The 20466-nt window shown below is 34.4% G+C and overlaps 1 protein-coding gene and 1 pseudogene across 1 annotated transcript; one reads left to right on the top strand and one right to left on the bottom strand.

Moving 5' to 3' along the window:
- Positions 1-3050: 3050 nt before the first annotated feature.
- LOC133328549 (attacin-A-like) lies at positions 3051-3744 on the bottom strand (annotated as a pseudogene).
- Positions 3745-19166: 15422 nt separating this feature from the next.
- LOC133328548 (serine protease snake-like) lies at positions 19167-20173 on the top strand. The gene is made up of 5 exons (XM_061537108.1): positions 19167-19229; positions 19295-19410; positions 19478-19713; positions 19772-19929; positions 19988-20173. Exons 1-5 carry the CDS (start codon positions 19227-19229, stop codon positions 20171-20173), a joined length of 699 nt encoding a protein of 232 aa, XP_061393092.1. The 5' UTR covers positions 19167-19226.
- The last annotated feature ends 293 nt before the right edge of the window (positions 20174-20466 follow it).

Below are 20466 nucleotides of genomic sequence, written 5' to 3'. Positions count from 1 at the left end.
GCAATCGTAAGACCTATCTTAAATACAACGTTTGATTTTAAGAACCTATAATATCGGCCGATTCTAAGTCTTTTAAACAGTTGGCTAAGCTGTAATACCCAATATGAGGTTGTAAATGAGTATAATTCTTCCTTGCAAAACTTGTCTCCGGACCTCAATCCCATTGAGAACCTTTTCAGCATTTTAAAACGAAGGATTGGAACACGTCGCTTTAGAAACAGGCAGGAACTAATGAACTGCTTAAAATCAGAGTGGGAAGCTATAACAACAACAATTCTAACAAATCTTGTAGAGTCAATGCCAAAAAGATGTGCGTCAGTGATAAAAAATAAAGGGTATCATACGAAATATTGAAAGTTGCTTAGGTTTCGAACAGCTGCTTTGCGAGTTAATTTTGTTTTCATTTCTTTATATTTTTCCAAAGAAATATAATTTAAATTTTTTGTTATTTTCAGATTATAGACACATAGTATAATAGTAAATAAAATATATATATTTTTTAAATCAGTTTAACGGTATCATATAACACCATGACTACGTACTAAGAAAAAGTTGCTTAGGTTTCGAACAATACTGTATAAATCGGGACAGATTTTCACCAAGTTCAATAGAATGGGCTTGAGCTAAATAAATGAGCTTTGCCAAATTTCATTACAATCGAATCAAAAATGCGACTTGTACTTAGGTTATATTTTTAAATCAACAGACCAGTCGATATGCAAAAATCGCAAGTACTTTTATGCATATCTCCAAAAGTGTCAATGGGTCTATCATGATTGCTTTCACCTCTTAGAAACATATGCACACACACATAATACCAGTACCATAGTTTGGTGTAGAGTATAAATACCTTTGAAAATGAATGCATGTGGTGCTAATGAAAGCGATATACAATATAATTCCGAATTCCACTTCTGTTCCTACATTTAATATCAAGTTTATTACCATATAGTATTTTTCGTACTCATAGGTATGAATTTCCAATACTACCTCAATTTTGCATTCAAACTGTAATTGTTTGTCCAAATTTATTCCAGCTCTATCTGTTCCCTAAAATCTAAATTGTACCATTCGTACCCATATTCCAAAACTATCTTAATCCTACACTCCGACATCTTAGTTGTATGTATTTAATTGTATTAAATTTAGTATTTGGTATACAAATGATTATGATTTTTTTTAACTGCTTCCATATCTCAATCTTGCACTCCAACAGTAATTTTAATTCTAAATTTCAGGATCTCAGCCCTATCGGTTCACACATATCCAAATTGTAACATGTAACTCTTTTCGTTCCCAAAGGTAGAAATCAATCCGATTCTTCAACAGTTAATTTAATTCCAAATTTCAGGATTCCAGCCATCCATTTACACAGAAACAAATTGTATCATTGTTAGTACAACGACGCTAAGTCGCCTTAGCATGTTTTAAAGTTCTTTACGTTTTTAGATACTACGGTCCTTAATTTAAATTCCCTGAAATTTTGGTAATCATCGGCCAATTCAAACCAAAGTTATAAGCAAAAATGTACTTAGCATGGCCCGTAAGATATATGAAATTTCCATACTTTGAGAGCTTCTACTGAAAAACTTACTTTTCAGACTTATACTATTCTACGGAGGCGTCGATACCTTAATACCTTAATCCAACACTCTAACAGTGATTGTTCTATATTTATTACCTTTTAGTACTTTTTGTATCCATAAGTACGAATTTCCTAAACTACCTCTATCATGTTGGTAGCAGTAATCTTAATTGAAACATCAGTTTTCCATTTCTATTCTTTTAAGTGAACCCCACCATTCTCGATTTTAATTTTTCAAGATTTTCAATGGGCTGGTAAATCAATACCAAAGCTTGTTAAGGTTTGTAACTTTGCACATATATATTTGATGATTTAAAAAAGAAGAAAAATAATTTACAAACAATTTTTGTTATTGTTTTTTGTAATTAAAGAAAAGTCCTTATTTTTGATGGCCGGCATGATAACTCCTCACTGGAACATCGGAATCCGAAAATTCTAACGGGGTTAGAAAGAGTACATGTCTGGCTCTCGTATGAACTAGGATTATTGACTTCGCTCTAAAATTAACAAAATGGCGGACCTTTGAAAAAATATTTTTGGAAAATCGCCGATTTTTGACCAAAAATCAAGTTAAAAAATAAGGAAGATCTTCGCCGATTGGCTTTATCCTAGTTCATACGATAGCGATAGGATTATTAGTTTTTGAGTTATCGTGCCCGCCATTCGCAAAAGAGAAAAACGCGTTTAAAGTTTGAGAAGCCCTTTAGCGGTCACTTGATGCTGACACAATAAATCGGCCCTATCTTCAAGAGTTCTTGAGATTCTCAGTTGTAATTTTGTAAGGACATTCTTGAATTAGTATAAATTCGAATTAAATCAAAAAAAATTTGGCCCCGAGAATGGGGGGGGGGGGGGTCCCCTTAACTGAATCTAAATTGTACAAAGCTTGATACGGTTTGGTACACATACATTTCAACGTAATTTTAAACCCAAATTTCAGGATTCCACCTCTATACGTACACACAAACAATTGTAAAATATTAGAATGTGGAAAAAGATATCCATTATTTTTCCGGCAGATGACTGTACTGATAGATTTCTCGTAAAGTATCGATCGAACAATTTCAGATTTATGCTCGTTGGAAGGATGACATTTCGCAATAAAAAATTATTTTGTTGTTTTTTTGTTTGGTGCATTCAGTTGTGAGTTACAGGGTGTTAAAAATGGAAGTGAACAAAGAGAAAATTCGGCAATTTTACAGTTTTTCTTTGACAGAGGCGAAAATGCAAGCCAAGCGCCTAAAATTTTTCCCCAACTTAATATATTAAAATGAAATCATTTCAATTTTATGCATTTATAGGTCTAAAAACACTGGGTTCTACATATTAATTTTTATTATATTCATACTTCACGTTTATATTTTGACTATATAAATATTAACTACATGTATATAATTTCGAAAAATATCTTGCAATTTTACCAATTACATTCTTTAATTAAAAAATGTGTATAATCAGATAATAACTAATGTTAAAAATTATGACTTAAACCAACACCAACATGCTTGTCAGTTTGACCATCAAGGGGACCACCGAAGTTTTTGGACACACCACCAGTCAAATCCAAACTTGTGGCTTGATCACGAGATTTCCACAAATTAGCTCTGCCAGTCACATCGACAGTGTTCATATTCAATTGGGGTATCCGGGAAGCAGTCACCGAAGCTCCATGACCATTAGCGTGATTATAGTCAAATCCACCACCGACTTTACTAAATTTGAACCCATTGTCTAAATGTGTACGACTATGAAAGGCATTGGCATCCAGTTTGTGTCGATCGTTTTGAAAAAGATTGGCGTTAACATTTTGTGAAAATGTCGAACCAAAGTTATCAGTTCTGGAATGTGATAACGAGGCACCAATACGATCACTAAAAATATACGAAATATTTTTTTATTTTCAGAAAAGAATACAAATCATAAAAAACTTACGCATTTCCTGATAAGAATGCTCCTCTTGTTACTGGTCCACCCAAAGTATTTCCACTAGCAAAAACACCACCACCCAAATTTCTTTTATTATCTCCAAATTGATGACCCAATCTAGCAAATACATCTGCTCCGCCGCGGCTGTTTGAAGTTATGGAACCTCCAAATTGAGCTTTTGCAAGAGCCAATGTGGCCAAAACAACAATAATTTCAAGTGACTTTGAGAACATATTGAATTTTATATGTTCGTACTTTCTTTGACAAAACGATGATGAGTTTTAATTTGTACTCAAGCCAATCGCTGTATTTATATTAGCTACAGCTGTGCTATTGCATCTTTGCTTGTAAAACAAGATCGTATAATTGACATAGGCATCGTCACATCATCGTTTGTCTTTTATGAAGACAAAAAATGTGAGGGAATCCCAGCAGCTATTGCCATTTGCGTTTGATTTAATAGGGAAACCACTTTGTGGCTGACTAATCTATATTGTGTTCGGCATATATTTATGTACTTTCTTTTCACAGATAACAGATGGTGTAAAAAATTTGGGATTTTTTTGAGCTTCTGAATGAATTTGAAACAGTTTACTTAGTTCAAACATTGAAATACGATGTATTGAAATAGAAATATTTGTTCAGTTGTACAATTCCACCAAATTCATATTTTTAATTAATGCACCGATATTTCTAATATCTTCGTCAACAACTCGTTTCAGAATGTATGTTGGGCGTTCTATTATATCGTGGTTTTTAGTCTATGCCCATACTTTAGTAATATGTAAAAGCACTGCTCATTCGCCACTTTGAAAAATCAAAATACAAAATTAAAGATTTGATTGCAGAACTAATTTTTTGAATGAACAAAATAATCTTAGGGGGCCTGGGCCACTTCCTTTCGAAGTCAAAAATGCCCTTTAGGAGAATTTGCTACATTTGAATTTTTATTTCGAATTGTTGTTTATTTTTATAAAAAAATGATCTTACATTTTTATACAAAGGCTGACTTTTTATACCCTACACAACTATGTTGTCAGGGTATTATAGCTTTGTGCAGCCCCAAAAGTTTGTAACGCCGCGAAATATTGGTCCTAGACCCACCTTTAAGAAGTCATATCTCGATTAGCTGAGTCAATCTATAGATGTGTGTTTGCCCGTCCGTCTGTCCATTATAATTTGTAAACACGATACAGGCCACAGTTATGGACCAATCTTCACGAAATTTTGCATGTAGGATGGGTTCTGGCCAATGAAGACCCCTATTTTTTTGGGAAAGATCGGTTAATATTTAGGGGATGAAATGGACCAAATACTAAATTTTTGTCGGTTTTTCTGGTCGCTCCAGAGGTCGCAATAATGGCCCGAACATCGTGAAATTTTGCATGGAGAAGGGGATCGGGCCAAAGAATAAGCTTGCCTGTTTTGATAAAGATTGGTCAATATTTAGCGGGTCAAATGGACCCTGAATTTTGTGTGAAAAATGACAAATTTGTATTCTATAGCGTAAATATTTACCCCTGAAGGATATATACCCGAGGAGTTGATATTATATCCAAGAGGAGTGGTTGACCTTCAAATTAATACCAATTATATTGTTGTATGTGCTCGGATGTGGGAGTTACACCTAAATATTTACAGGTATCTCCGTATCCGTATATTATTTAGCAACTCATTATCACTCTAGAGCACGTAACTATAGCGCTGATCGCTTTGAAATGTTCCATAAGGTTCCAGTTATGGTCAAGGACAACGCCTATAATTTTCGATGATGATAAGATAATAATTTTGCAATGAAGTGGACCGAAAACTTAATTTTTTGTGTTATTTTCGAGTTGATATATAGACCACAAATGAAAGCCGAACATCACAACACAACCCACGGTGAAGGGAATCTGGACAATAGCTGTACTGAATACTCGTAATATTCGGAAAATATGTCAGTGTGAGGAAGAGGTGCTGTTTACCTCTAATTGGGCAAGAGGATGCCAATATCACGAAGTATTGCCCAGGCTCGGAATAAACATCCGCAGAAAATTTGAGTTCCGTGGTAATTGTGTAGGGTATCGTATGGTCGGCCCCGTCCGACTATACTGCTCCGCTCACTGGTTCAATTTTAGGTTTACAGTTTGAACTGTTGACAATTTGTATAGATTTTACATATTTTTTTGGCCTTCTGAAAATGATTTGGCTAATGTGGGTATATACACTTTGCTTGTTAAACAGGGCAAAAACGTGCCTCATCGAAATATTGGTTTTATACCCAATGTTTTTTGGACCAAATCCGATACATACAATTTAGAGTCGATTTACGAATGTTTCAGACAAATTAATAGTGGTATTTTTACCTAGCCTAGATCAAGGCATCCTAGATCAAATCTAAATATAGGACCATCGTTCCACTTCTTCTGGTACCTTCCCCACAATATGTAAAAAATTGGAAAAATTTGTTAATGCTATACAATTGTTTGTAGTGTCTGATTTTATGCCAAATATGCACATTCAAACTTAATTAAAGTTGGAAATTAAAAATGAAAATACTTTTTTTTACAAATCTTTTCGCAAGCTAATATTTTAACCATGCCTGTAAAATATTGGAAGATGAGACTTATCGGTCAACTCCTTCTTGCACCTCCACCACCAAGGGTCGACATTTTAAAAATCTCATATGATTCTAGCAAAATATCCAATTTCCTCCAAATTTGATCCAAACTTTTCAAATCCAAAAATGTTTTCTCTCCAAAGATGGCCAACTCTTTGAAAAACATATACTTTATATAAAGCATATAATTAAACCTGTGTTTTATTCTGTAGCCCCCCGCAAACCATAGGCTGAGGATCGTCAACACCGACTAATACTTTTTTATATGTCTTTGTATATATTTTTTAACCCTTTACCGCCCAATGTTGCCCACAGGCAACAAAATGTTTTAGAGCTTTAAAATGATTTTTTCGTCGATATCGCCTTTGGTTATATTGATATTGGACTTTTATTTTCCAGAAGGAATGTACTGTATCTCCCGAATGAAAGGATGTAGCGATGTCATATTTTGTTCATATCCTATTTAGGACAGTTGCCTTAAATCTGTGTGAATGAAATTATTCTATAATCACGGATAAAATTCGAGGCTCAAAGGGTGCATATCAACGGAATTTAAGCAAAATTCAATGTGTTTTAATTACGAGTCCCCTTCAAATTAGATGTTATATATCACAAATTTCCCGTGATAATTTTCTGTTCTTACACTTAGTCGTTTTACTACAGTACAGCGCACTATTGTCCAGTAATCTAATTTCTTCCCTAAAAGTCCATTTCATGTAGAGCTGAAAAAAACGTTATATATTTAAAATCTGGAGACTTTGAGCTTTACAACAATAACATGTTGTAACATTGCGGGCCACGGTTTACAAATGACAAAGTCAAAATGTCATATATTTGTGAATATAATTTATATTTTAAAAATCCAAAATTTTGCGACGGTTTACAGACGTAAGAGTTATTAATTCTTACTGGGTTTGAAATCTTAGTACCGAAAACTATCAAAAGAATATTTTTTATTTCAAAAAATTATTTTAAGAAATACCCTTTTAACTAATTTCCGATATACGAGTAGGTACACATTTTCAAATATATATCCTAACACACTCTCCCCATTTGCCTTCGTAGTGAATAAAAATCTCATTTGCATAACTGGACACCTTGTCACTTGTTTCAATTATTGTGGAGGATAAAAAATTATCATACCTACCTAAATAACATAGCTGCAAGTATATAGAGTAGAACACTAATGCACAAAATAGTACGATTGTGTACAGTACACAGCTTATTCAGTATTGACAACAACCGAGTTGTTTCGCTAAGCTTTTTTGCCAAAGCCTTATTAACCCTTCATGTGGAATGTGAACCACCAAAGGTAGTCAGTAGACTAATTTAGTAGACTATTTAAAGTTGAACATTTGTGGGGATATTGATTTTTTTAATTCGTACCAAATCGGTTTTAGGCAATTTGGAGTGGATTTAGGAACGTTATTCTATATGCATGTCTACCTGGCTGGTTCAGACGATAATCTCGAAGGGAGTTATATATTAGCTCTGTCTGTTCACTCGATACTTGGTAACAATTGTTAAGAAATGTTTCTAAATGTTGTCTGTTTACCCAAAAATCCAGTAAAAGAGAGTCAAGTGAGAGAGCAAGTTTGACAGTTCAACAACAACAAACTTACTGGAGTTTACTGAAATAATTTTATGCAGTAAGATTTTGCAAACTCAGCCAAACTCAGTTCCAACCAGTAAGGAAAGTAGTAAAGTCGGACGGGGCCGACTATATGATACCCTTCACCACTATGGGTATATTAAACAGGACTATTAACATGAAATATATATGGGAGCTATATAGACCGATTTTCTCGAAACTTGGCAGACATCACTCTAGGCTCAATTCAGTACGTTATGCCAAATTTCGTGCAAATTGAAGGATATATAGGGACTTTGGTGCACCATTTATATGAAATCGGACGAAACTATATATGATTTTCACGAAACTTAGCAAATTGCCAAATATCGTGCAAATCGAAAGATATATAAGTACTTTGTGGCACCATTTACATGAAATCGGACGAAACTATATATGGAAGCTATATCTAAATCTGGACCGATTTTCTCGAAACTTGGCAGACATCACTCTAGGCTTAATTCAGTACGATATGCCAAATTTCGTGCAAATCGAAAGATATATAGGGACTTTGGGGCACCATTTACATGAAATCGGACGAAACTATATATGGGAGCTATATCTAAATCTGAACCGATTTTCTCAAAACTTGGCAGACATCACTCTAGGCTCAATTCAGTACGTTATGCCAAATTTCGTGCAAATCGAAAGATATATAGGGACTTTGGGGCACCATTTACATAAAACCGGACGAACACCAGACAGACAGAGAGACATCACTCTAGGCTCAAGTCAGTACGTTATGCCAAATTTCGTGCAAATCGAAAGATATATAGGGACTTTGGGGCACCATTTACATGAAATCGGACGAAACTATATATGGGAGATATATCTAAATAAGGACCGATTTTCACGAAACTTGGCAGACATCACTCTAGGCTTAATTCAGTACGATATGCCAAATTTCGTGCAAATCGAAAGATATATAGGGACTTTGGGGCACCATTTACATGAAATCGGAGGAAACTATATATGGGAGGTATATCTAAATCTGAACCGATTTTCTCAAAACTCGGCAGACATCACTCTAGGATCAATTCAGTACGTTATGCCAAATTTCGTGCAAATCGAAAGATATATAGGTACTTTGGGGCACCATTTACATGAAATCGGACGAAAATATATATGGGAGCTATATCTAAATCTGAACCGATTTTCTCAAAACTTGGCAGACATCACTCTAGGCTCAATTCAGTACTTTATGCCAAATTTCGTGAAAATCGAAAGATATATAGGGACTTTGGGGCACCATTTACATGAAATCGGAGGAAACTATATATGGGAGGTATATCTAAATCTGAACCGATTTTCACGAAACTTGGCAGACATCATTCTAGACCGAAATGATTAAGCAGTACTTTGGTGCACCATTTACATGAAATCGGACGAAACTATATATGGGAGCTATATCTAAATCTGGACCGATTTTCATGAAACTTGGCAGACATCATTCTAGACCTAAATGATTAGGCTGTACCAAATTTCGTGCAAAGCGAAAGATATATAGGGACCGTTTACATTAAATCGGTTAAATATATATATGGGAGCTATATCTAAATCTGAACCGATTTTTCCCAATTTCAATAGGGTTCGTCCTTAGGCCGAATAAGTGACCTATGCCAAATTTCATCCAATTCGGATCATAAATGCGACCTGTACTTTGTTTACAATTTAACATGGACAGACAGACGGACGGACGGACATGCATAAATCGACTTAAAAAGTGATTCTATGCATATTCTCAAAAGGAACCATGTGTCTACCTCGTTTCCTTTTGCCTGTTACAAACATATGCACAAAGACATAATACCCTGTACCACAGTGTGGTGAAGGGTATAAAAATAGGGCAATGTATTGATGCAGGAAGCTTACATGTTTCCGGGGAAATTACCAAATCAATTTTTGTTTTATTGTTTATTTTATTTTTAATATTAAATGCAATACAAAGAATTGTGTTCGTCCTTTGTTTGGTGTTTAGTTTGGCGCAAATGAAATGTTTTCCAAATCTTACTAAATGTTGTCTGTTTACTTTTTTCAGTATTATCGCAAAATAGAGTAAACACGGCTTACTCACTGAACTAGAACTTACTGAGTAAATGTTACTGGAAGAGTACCCAGACACACCTATTTCTTTCAAACTTCGATTCGAATCAAATTCGAATATAAGTCCATCTTGCCCAAAAAATAAATTTAGAAGCGGATCAACTCTGTTTTTGTTCAAATATTAGTTGCTATAGTATAAACGCATACATTTTATTAATCATTTAAATGCAACTCTTATTTAAATATTTGAAATTAATGGTTAACTATGTAAATATTTTGTAAATAGTACTAAAAACTACATCTCTGAATCTACTACATTATTACACAACCAATACTAGACAAGGATCTTACTTCTCATAAGTAGTACCTAAGCTCAATCTAATTTCAATAAAATCAGCATCACTCCGAGTCCTGGACCTCCCGGCTCTAATTCGTTTAGCGAACACTGAAGGCTTAAGATCATTACAAACGCTTGCCCAAGTTGATGGACTAGATCATAAGCTAGAAGTAGTTCCTAAACAAGGAGTAGCCAACATTATTGTAAATCTTGTTGTTTCGAGTTTCTTCAATTCATAATTTTTATACTCCGTCCATGTATTTTTGTGAACAAAGTACAGGTCGCATTTATGATCCGATTTGGATGAAATTTGGAATAGGTCACTTATTTAACCCAAGGACGAACCCTATTGAAATTGGGAAAAATCAGTTCAGATTTAGATATAGCTCCCATATATATTTTCGTCCGATTTAATGTAAATGGACCACCAAAGTCCCTATATATCTTTCGATTTGCACGAAATTTGGCACAGCGTAATGAATTAGGTCTAGAATGATGTGTTTTAAATTTCGTGAAAATCGGTTCAGATTTAGATATAGCTCCCATATATATTTTAGTCCAATTTAAGGTAAACGGTGTACCAAAGTCCCTTAATATCTTTCGGTTTGCACGAAATTAGGTACAGCGTAATGGATTAGGTGTAGAATGATGTGTTTTAAATTTCCTGCAATCGTTGAAATCGGTGCAGATTTAGATATAGCTTCTATATCTGACCATTCATATTTCCTTACTGGTTTATTTATAATTTATCTGTTTCTCTTAAGTGTATGTTTTCGAACGCTAAAGCGCCGGACAACATGTCCGATGTCTTATGAACCAGGGTTGAAATTCCAGCCGGACTCGACGCGAAGTTTTATAAACATGAACTATTTATCATATCGCGCCAAACAACTTTGCACAACCTATGAAGGAGAGGACTAATCATTCTTTCTAGTACCTCCCTCATAATGGGTCAACTTTTTAATTTAAAGAAATAATTGAAAATCCCAATTATATTTAACATTGCACATCGTATTCCATTAGCTCAAGACATGGGTCTATATAGAAAATGTTCTGTGGATAAGTTTTAATGGGAAAAAACGTTGTTAAAATCGACTAAAATCGAGAAATGAATCTCATTATACCCATCACTTTGTTGATCTCACGATAGAGATCGCAATATGTAAGATAGAGCCCTGAAATTTTGCACAGACATTGGTAGTCCTCATAGAATAATTGTTATTGTAAATGGGATATATCAGACAAAGTTTTGGTGTAGCCCTCATATAACGGTACTCACCAGGGACGTACGTAGGGGGGCGGCCCGGGGGGCCCGGCCCCCCCCCGAAATGAATTTTTTTCACAGTAAATTTATGTTTGCAACAGCGAATTTTTTAATTTTGTACTACCGGGCCCCCCCCGAAATGAAATCCTGTGTACGTTGCTGTACTCACCAATACACTGAATTTTGGGAATTTTAGACAGACTGGATTGGCTGTTATTTGGTATTTTGGTTTTTCATCGAATAACACACATCTGTATTAAATAAGTGAAAAAGCGTTAAGTTCGGGAAAATATAGGGAATATACCAAAAAGTGGGCCTATACTGATAGTTCTACAAACCGATTTATGTAAACCATAATGTACACCAAATACAAATTTCAGCAATTTTTATGGGGATTTTTTCTAAAATCTGAAAATCCAAAAACGTGGACTGATACTGATAACGCATGGTCGAGTATAAATTCCTCAAACTACCGTAATTTAGATTACAAAGTTATATCAGACTATACCTAAAGAGGGACCAATATTGATTACATAGTGTAGGAACTAGCGAATATTTGGGGTTATAATTATATGAGGGCTCTGCCTAATTAGTGACCGATATAAGTCAATTTCGAACCGAATATTTTAGTTTTGTATCACAATTCCTTCCTTCAGGAGTTATAATTATATTGGGGGAGATACTAAAAAGGTTCGATTTTTTATCTCGATATCCTTAGAAAGCAGAATCATTTCAAACGGTGGCTAAATCATCTTAGAATACCATAGTTTGTTGGGTAAAAACTGACTATTTCGAGAAACGACTATCCCCTATATTATGGTAGAATACGCCTATATGGTGACAACCCCAAGACACGGAACTAATAAGTTAACCCGAAAAAATCGATCTATATTTATAATTTTTTGTGGAGATATTTGGTATGCAATAAGAACCCAATATACCAAATATCAGCGAATTCAGCTGAAAAGCTAAAAATTGGGGGGTACCCTTATATGAGGTCTATGCCTAAACGTGGACCGATATAGCCCATCTTCGAACTTGACCTGACTGTAAACAAAAGACGAGCTTATGCAAAATTTTGGCAATCTATCTCAATTAGTTTAGACGCTAGAGTGATTGCAACAGACAGACGGGCATGCTTATAGGGTCGGAAATGATTATTTCGATGAGTTACAAACGGAAAAACAAAACTAATATACCCTCCATACTATGGTGCAGGGGGGTAACTATTAAGAACTTTTGGTAGGGAGATTTGTTACCATATGCGACTACAAAATACGAAATTACAGCGAATTCGGTTGGAAAACGCGTTTAAGAAACCCAAAATACCAAAAATTTAGGGCACCCTTATTTGGGGGCTACACGAAAATATCGCCCTATATTTATAATTTTTAGTGGAGAAATTTGGTACCTAATAAGGACCTAATGTATCAAATTTCAGCGAATTCGGTTGAAGAACGCGCTTAAAACCCCTAAAATACCATAAATTGGGGGGTACGGTTATATGGGGGTTACCAGAAAATGTGGACCTATATTGGGATTTGGACACATTTTACAACCAATTGATAATACAGACGTTTTTATATTGACCCACGTTTAAGGCTAGCCCCCATAATATGGTACCCCAATTATGGGGATTTTGGCACGTTTTTCAATCAAATTGGCTGTTATTTAGTATTTTGTATTCTCTCATTTCAATCATATTTTTCTCACGTACTTTCGGTATGTTCAAGGTTCTATCATAACATGAGTTTTCTACTAGGAACCTCCATTAATTTTAGATATTTTGATTGTCATGGTGGAGGGTACAAAAAGTTCGGCCCCGCCAAACTTAAAATCGTTTATACTTGTTGTTTTTTAAAAATTTTTAATTTTCGTAAACATATCTCAGAATGCAGATATTAATAAACCAGAATTGAGTGCAACGACGAGAGGTATTACTCAAAATAACAATAAAATTATTATGATAGCTTTAAACCCGGCTGACGAAAAAAATTCTAATATAATCATTCATAAACAATACACCAAGACGACTAGAACAAAATATTTGCATTGTCGGATTCAATGATTAGCGCAATTATTTTCACAATTCTAACGTTCAATCTTCTTCAATGTGGTAATTATATCAACATAATATGTGGTTAGTTATATTTTTAGTTTTAATAAAAACACATTTTTAGTGATGCCATTGCCCGAGGTTCAAATCAATCAAACAAATCAGTTGCAGTTAGATTGTAAATTTCCAGATAATTCACAAGGAATATGTACGCCTATAAACGACTGTCCAGCAGCCATAACGGGAAAAGAAATATCGGAATGTTACACAGATGACAACAGCATCTATGTATGTTGCAAATTTAACTTGTGGCAGGAATATAAACCAAGAAAAATAACCGATGGTGAGTATCAGAAAAGTGACTTAATTAGGAACTACACGGATTAATGCCCTGTATTTTCAAAATAACGTACATGTTTCTAAGTAAATTTGTATATTTTGAATTTAATGTCATTGCAGACCATATTCCAGATATAATATAGAATTTCATAAATTATTGTTTGCTGATTTCGAAAACAACCTCGATTCAGTATCAATGAACCAAGTGAGCCGTTTATTTTAAAAGTGGTTTAAGTCCATTTTAGGTTTCGATACAAGACTTGATTTTCTAGAAAGTTTACAAAACATATTACCTTGTATATTCTATTGTGTTTAAGGGCACAAAGACACAAACAAAACCAGTAAGGAAAGTAGTAAAGTCGGACTGGGCCGACTATATGATACCCTTCACCACTTTGGGTATATTCAACAGATGTATCCTAAGATGTATTCTATCGATGCACCAATTACATAAAACCGGACGAAAATATATATGGGAGCTACATATAAATCTGAACCGATTTTCACGAAATTTAGCTCACGTCATTCTAAACTTAATTCAGTACGCTATGACAAATTTCGTGCAAATGGAATGATTTTCAAAGACTTTGGTGCACCATTTACCTAAAATCGGGCGACTATATATATATATATATAGGAGCTTTATATACATCTGAACCGATTTTCATGAAACTTGGCACACATTATTATAGACGCAATTCAGCACGCTATGCCAAATTTCGTGCAAAGATATATAGGGTCTTAAAAGCACCAATTACCTTAGATGAAAATATATGTGGAATCTATATCCAAATTTGAACCGATTTCAACGAAACTTTTCACAGGTTGGGTTATACTAATTTCAGTACGTTTTGTTCTTTCAATCATATATTTGTTCCTTGGTGTGTCAATTACTTAAAATCAATCGATCTATGCAATATTAGAACTTTGGTACATTATTTACATTAAATCTGACGGATATATATATATATATATCTTAATCTGAACCGATTTTCACGAAACTCAGCACACATCATTCCAGGAAACTTGGAATAAAGCACTCTAGGCTCTATTAAGTACGTTATGCCAAATTTCGTGCAAATCGAAATATATATAGGGACTTTGGTGCATCACTTACATAAAATCGGACGAAACTATATATGGGAGCTATATCTAAATCTGGACCGATTTTCACGAAACTTGGCAGACATCACTCTAAGCTCAATTAAGTGCGTTTTGCCAAATTTCTTGCAAATCGAAAGATATATAGGGACTTTGGTGCACCATTTACATAAAATCGGACGAAAATATATATGGGAGCTATATCTAAATCTGGACCGATTTTCACGAAACTTGGCAGACATCACTCTAAGCTCAATTAAGTGCGTTTTGCCAAATTTCTTACAAATCGAAAGATATATAGGGACTTTGGTGCACCATTTACATAAAATCGGACGAAACTATATATGGGAGCTATATCTAAATCTGGACCGATTTTTACGAAACTTGCCAGACATTATTCTAGGCTTAATTCATTACGCTGTGCCAAATTTCGTGCAAATCGAACGATATATAGGGACTTTGGTGCACCATTTACCTTAAATCGGACGAAAATATATATGGGAGCTATATCTAAATCTGAACCGATTTTTCTCAATTTCAATAAGGTTCGTCCCTGGGCCAAATAAGTGAACTGTGCCAAATTTCATCCAAATCGGATCATAAATGCGACCCGTACTTTGTTCACAAAAATACATGGACGGACAGACGGACGGACGGACAGACGGACATGCGTAAATCGACTCAGAAAGTGATTCTATGAATATTCTCGAAAGTAACTATGGGTCTATCTCGATTCCTTTTGCCTGTTACAAACATATGCACAAAGACATAATACCCTGTACCACAGTGTGGTGAAGGGTATAATTAATACCACTTAGCAAAATATTAGAAAATTGTCTTAAACCACTTTCAATGTAAACGTTCCAGTTATACGTTATACGTCATTGTTAAAATCATCTATTAGCTGAAATATTTTGAGTACATTCAGTGACCGGTTACTAATCAATATGACAATAAGACAGGTTTTTGGTATTCCCTGAATTTCTCAATGAGAAATTTAAGATAAACAGAATCAGTAAATATAAAACTGTGAATCAAATAAACTGGCTACCAATCGGCTTTTTCGGCGATGATTCACTGAAATTATCTGCATACGTTTCTGATCACCTATATGAGCGACTTTCAGCACACTGCAGTGTTATTTAAGATCGTAATAACGAGTCCATCCACCATAACATGGAGGGTATATTATGTTTGTTTTACCATTTGTAACTCATCGAAATAATCATTTCCGTCCTTATAAATATGTACTTGGGGAAAAAGAAATCAATTATTTTCATATGAACTATTAGACTTTATTTAACATGTTTCGGTTTCCGATTTGTCCAAATATGCACCTTTTTGTTGTATGATTAGTTGCCATTTTAAAAGTAACTTCATAATGTCTTTCTCATAGAAGTCCTGCTCTCTATTTGGATTGTCCTGGTGGAACACGACACCTCTCCTGCTAGACAATTCTGGCCGCTTCTGGCCAATTGCTATCTTCAAACGGTACAGTTGTTGACAGTAGAGATCAGAATTTAGAGTTTCGCCGTATGGAAGCCACTCATAATAAATAATCTACTTCCAGTCCCACCATCCTATTTTTTCTGTTAATTGGTGTGGAACCCAAACATCGAGCTTCTGTTTGAATCCAGCTTTGTGTAAATGGTTTAAAACAGTTGTATGGTCCATTTTTAGCTCCTGGGTGATGTTACGTTTGCTAACATGACGGTTAACTTCGATCATTTCTCCGATTTTATCGATATTTTCGACGACATGCCTAATGGATTTCTTTCTCCCTAACCTAATATAATAATATATTGATGACGACATAATCATGTCCGTCTGTTGTAATCACTTTAGCTTCTAAAAGTATTGAGATAGATCGTCAAACTTTTCTATAGAGTTGTCTTTTGTTTGCAGACAGGTCAAGTTAGATGATGAGTCCTCATATAAGTGTAACCCCCATTTTCGATATTTTTCGGTTCTGGAGCGCGCTTTTCAACCGAATACGCTGCAATTTGGTACAATGGATTCTTATTGGGTACCAATATTCTTCATCAAAAATTATAAATATCGGTCCATTTTTTTGGTATCCCCCATATAAAGGTACGCACATATATTTATTATTTTGGGGTTCTTGAGCGCGCTTTTCATCCGACTTCGCTGAAATTTGGTAAAATGGGTTCTTATTCGGACCTTAATCTCACCACTAAAAATAATATATATAGGTCGATTTTTTTCTGGTACCCCCCAATTTTCGGTACATTGAGGTTCGTAAGCGCATTCTTCAACCGAATCCGTTGAAATTTGGAACATTGCGTTCTTATCCTGTAGTAAATCTCTCCACTAAAAATTATAAATATCGGCTCATATAACGGTACCCCCAAATGTTTAGTATTTTGAGGGTTTTCAGTGCGTTTTTTAACCGAATTCGCAGTAATTTGGTATTTTGTAGTCGTATGTTGTAAAACATTTTCCTCCCAAAAATCAGTTATATTCGCCCCGCGTTGTGGGTAGTCCCCATATAGCCTCTATTTATACCCTTCACCACACTGTGGTACAGGGTATTATGCCTTTGTGCATATGTTTGTAACAGGCAAAAGGAAACGAGATAGACATATTGTTCATTTTGATTATATGCATAGGATCACTTTCTGAGTTTATTTATGCATGTCCGCCCATTCGTCTGTCCATGTATTTTTTTGAATAAAGTACAGGTCGCATTTATGATCTGATTTGGATGGAATATGGTGCAAGTCACTTATTTGACCTACGGAAGAACCCTAAAATCGGTGCAGATTTAGATATAGCACCCATATATATTTTTTGCCCGATTTTAACTAAATGTTTCATCAAACACCAAATATTTGTCCGATCGAGACAAAAAATTGCACAGCATACTGAATTAGGTCCAGACTGATGTATGCGAAGTTTTATTGCAATCGATTCAAATTTAGATATAGCTCCCATATATAGTTACATACTGTCAATGTTTGTTCGATTGAGATATGCTTTGCGTTTTGATGTTCCTACAAGTTGACATCCGTGAAATTTTGTTGAGATACGTTCAGATTTAGATTTAGCTTCCATATATAGTTTCGTCCGATTTTATGTAAATCGTGCACCGAAGTTATGGATTTTGTGTCGAGATATATTTGGGATAGCGCACTGTGTGACAGCATACCAAATGGTGTATACCACGGTTGCTCAAATACTCCATAATACACATATTAATTTCGTCCGATTCCATTTCAATGGTATACCAAAGATGCTATATTTATCTATCTAAAGGATATTGTACCTATTAGCATCTCGTGTATGTACTTTTGAACTTGCTTCCTTACTGGTTTTCGGTATGTGTAAGGTCCTATCATAATATGATTTTTCTCCTAGGAGCCCCCATTAATTTTAGACATCTTGATTGTCATCCTCATTGTGAGGGTATAAAAAGTTCGGTCCAGCCGAACTAAACATCTTTCTTACTGTTAATATTAGTAGTTTCTATCACCATAAAAGTTTAACAATCGATCACAAACAGCCGCCATGTCATTCGATCAGATTATTGATTAGGTATCTATTCTTAAAAAAAAAACGCTGTTAAAGTTTCAATGTTATAGATACATGATATTAGCATATATTTAAAATTATCTGGCTGTGCGTCAAGATTTGTTAGCATAACACATCAACTTATCTGACCTTGGTTTTGTGATGATGTCATCAATATTTTTACTGAAATATTTTGTTTAACAATAAAAAAATAATTTTGGGTCAATGCAAAATTTTATAAATATTTAAAACACAGTGGGCGAACTTGTACATATCAAATTATTTTTTAACATTTTTTGATCAGAATGTCGATATATGCATTTTACGCGATTTGGCTGTAATTACGTTCTCATCGTTTGTCAAAACTTCTTGCCAAAAATGTACCATGGCACAGCTCAATATATATATATATATATATATATGGGCAATATTGCCAATTTTTTAATATTCCATTTTCAAAAAATTAGTTTTTTTGTTTTTGTGGCACATCAACTATGTTAAAAAATTGGCAATATTGCCCATATATATATATATATATATATACGATTACAGATACTTTAAATGCCCAGTTCGTCTGGAGGGTATACAAAGTTTAGCCCTTCCGAACTTAACAGTTTTTTTTACATTTTGTGGTACTTTTTATAAGTGTTTGTAATATACAACTTCTGAGTCGATTTGAGATATACAGTGTTTGCACGATTATCGCCCGATTTTTTTTCCTTCTCATAAAACTTTTAATATTTATAGGATGTGGCGTTCCGATTGTAAATATAATAAGAGGTTTTCTTACCAAAGAAAAGGAGTTTCCATTTATGGTAAATGTGTATATCTGATATTGCTACTGTCTCTTATGATTCGCTATTTTTTTCTCATCTATAAGGCGGCCTTAGGTTGGGAGTCAACATTTTTCGATGAACCCTACGAATATAAATGTGGTGGAGTTCTAATAACACCGACTTATGTCCTAACAGCGGCACATTGTGCTCGTCTAAATGGGTAAAAATAAATATTTATTCATAAATTTATGTAACTTTAAACTAAATTATTAATTTTTTTAATCTAGATCTCCACCGTCTGTTGTTTTAATTGGTGGTAACAATTTAACCGATTCTTCCAATAAACCCATAGGCGTTACTGAAGTTATAGTCCATCCAGACTACAAACGAAATGAGTCATATAATGATATAGCTTTGATAAAACTTGAACATTATGTCATCGAGAATTCAGCTTGTCTTTGGAGTCTTTATGCGTTGGATAAGATTAATTTGACTGCAATTGGTTATGGAACCACGCAATTTGGTATTAACAGAAAAAAATCATAAAAAATTACAAATAAAACAATTATTATGTTTTACAGCTGGTCCCACATCTGAGAGTTTGCTGAAAACATATTTATCTGTGATACCGAATAAAAACTGTACCCAACACTTTACAGACGAAACCACATTGCCTAATGGTATACACGAAACTCAGCTATGTGCTCAGGATTTTGAAAGGAACAGTGATACGTGCCAGGTAGAATTTTGAAAATCAAATCAAGTTCGAAGAAATTTTTATTTTTTATTATTTTTAGGGCGATTCTGGCGGCCCTTTAATTATGAATTCCGTTAATCCTGATGGATTTTATACACAATATGTTGTTGGGATTACCTCTTTTGGTCGTGGTTGTGCTCTAAATATACCCGGTGTATATACAAGAGTTTCAGAATATATCGATTGGATCGATGACATAGTTTATAATAAAACCAAAAATTCTTAAATATAGACATAAATATTTCATGTATCTTTCTGTAAAAGAATGTTAAATAGCGTTAAGTTCTTTTGCAAGCATCATAAAATACGGATAATGAACCTGTATGTAAAAAAATCAGTCGTACAGTGGTTCAATATCAACTTTTTAGAGAATCGGTATTTGCAGATGATCACCACATGTTTTTTATAAGTTCCAGTACACCAACAGTTGAGATTCAGATATAGGTTCCTTTACATACAGGTTGCGCAAAAATTCGCTCGCGAATGATTCAAATACATTTTTTTCGTTTTGTGCTCATT

The sequence above is a fragment of the Musca vetustissima genome, unplaced genomic scaffold (genome assembly GCF_032173495.1).
Source record: "Musca vetustissima isolate MV318-11 ecotype Yass unplaced genomic scaffold, APGP_CSIRO_Mvet_v1 utg104476, whole genome shotgun sequence".
Taxonomy (NCBI): Eukaryota; Metazoa; Arthropoda; class Insecta; order Diptera; family Muscidae; genus Musca; species Musca vetustissima.
The sequence above is the reverse complement of the archived record's forward strand: the minus strand, read 5'-3'. Positions and strand labels throughout refer to the sequence as shown.

Coding starts and splice junctions, on each gene's coding strand:
- LOC133328548 (XM_061537108.1), top strand. Junction 19,411..19,477: donor CATTGTGCTCGTCTAAATGG/GTAAAAATAAAT, acceptor TTTTTAATCTAG/ATCTCCACCGTCTGTTGTTT. Junction 19,930..19,987: donor GGAACAGTGATACGTGCCAG/GTAGAATTTTGA, acceptor TATTATTTTTAG/GGCGATTCTGGCGGCCCTTT.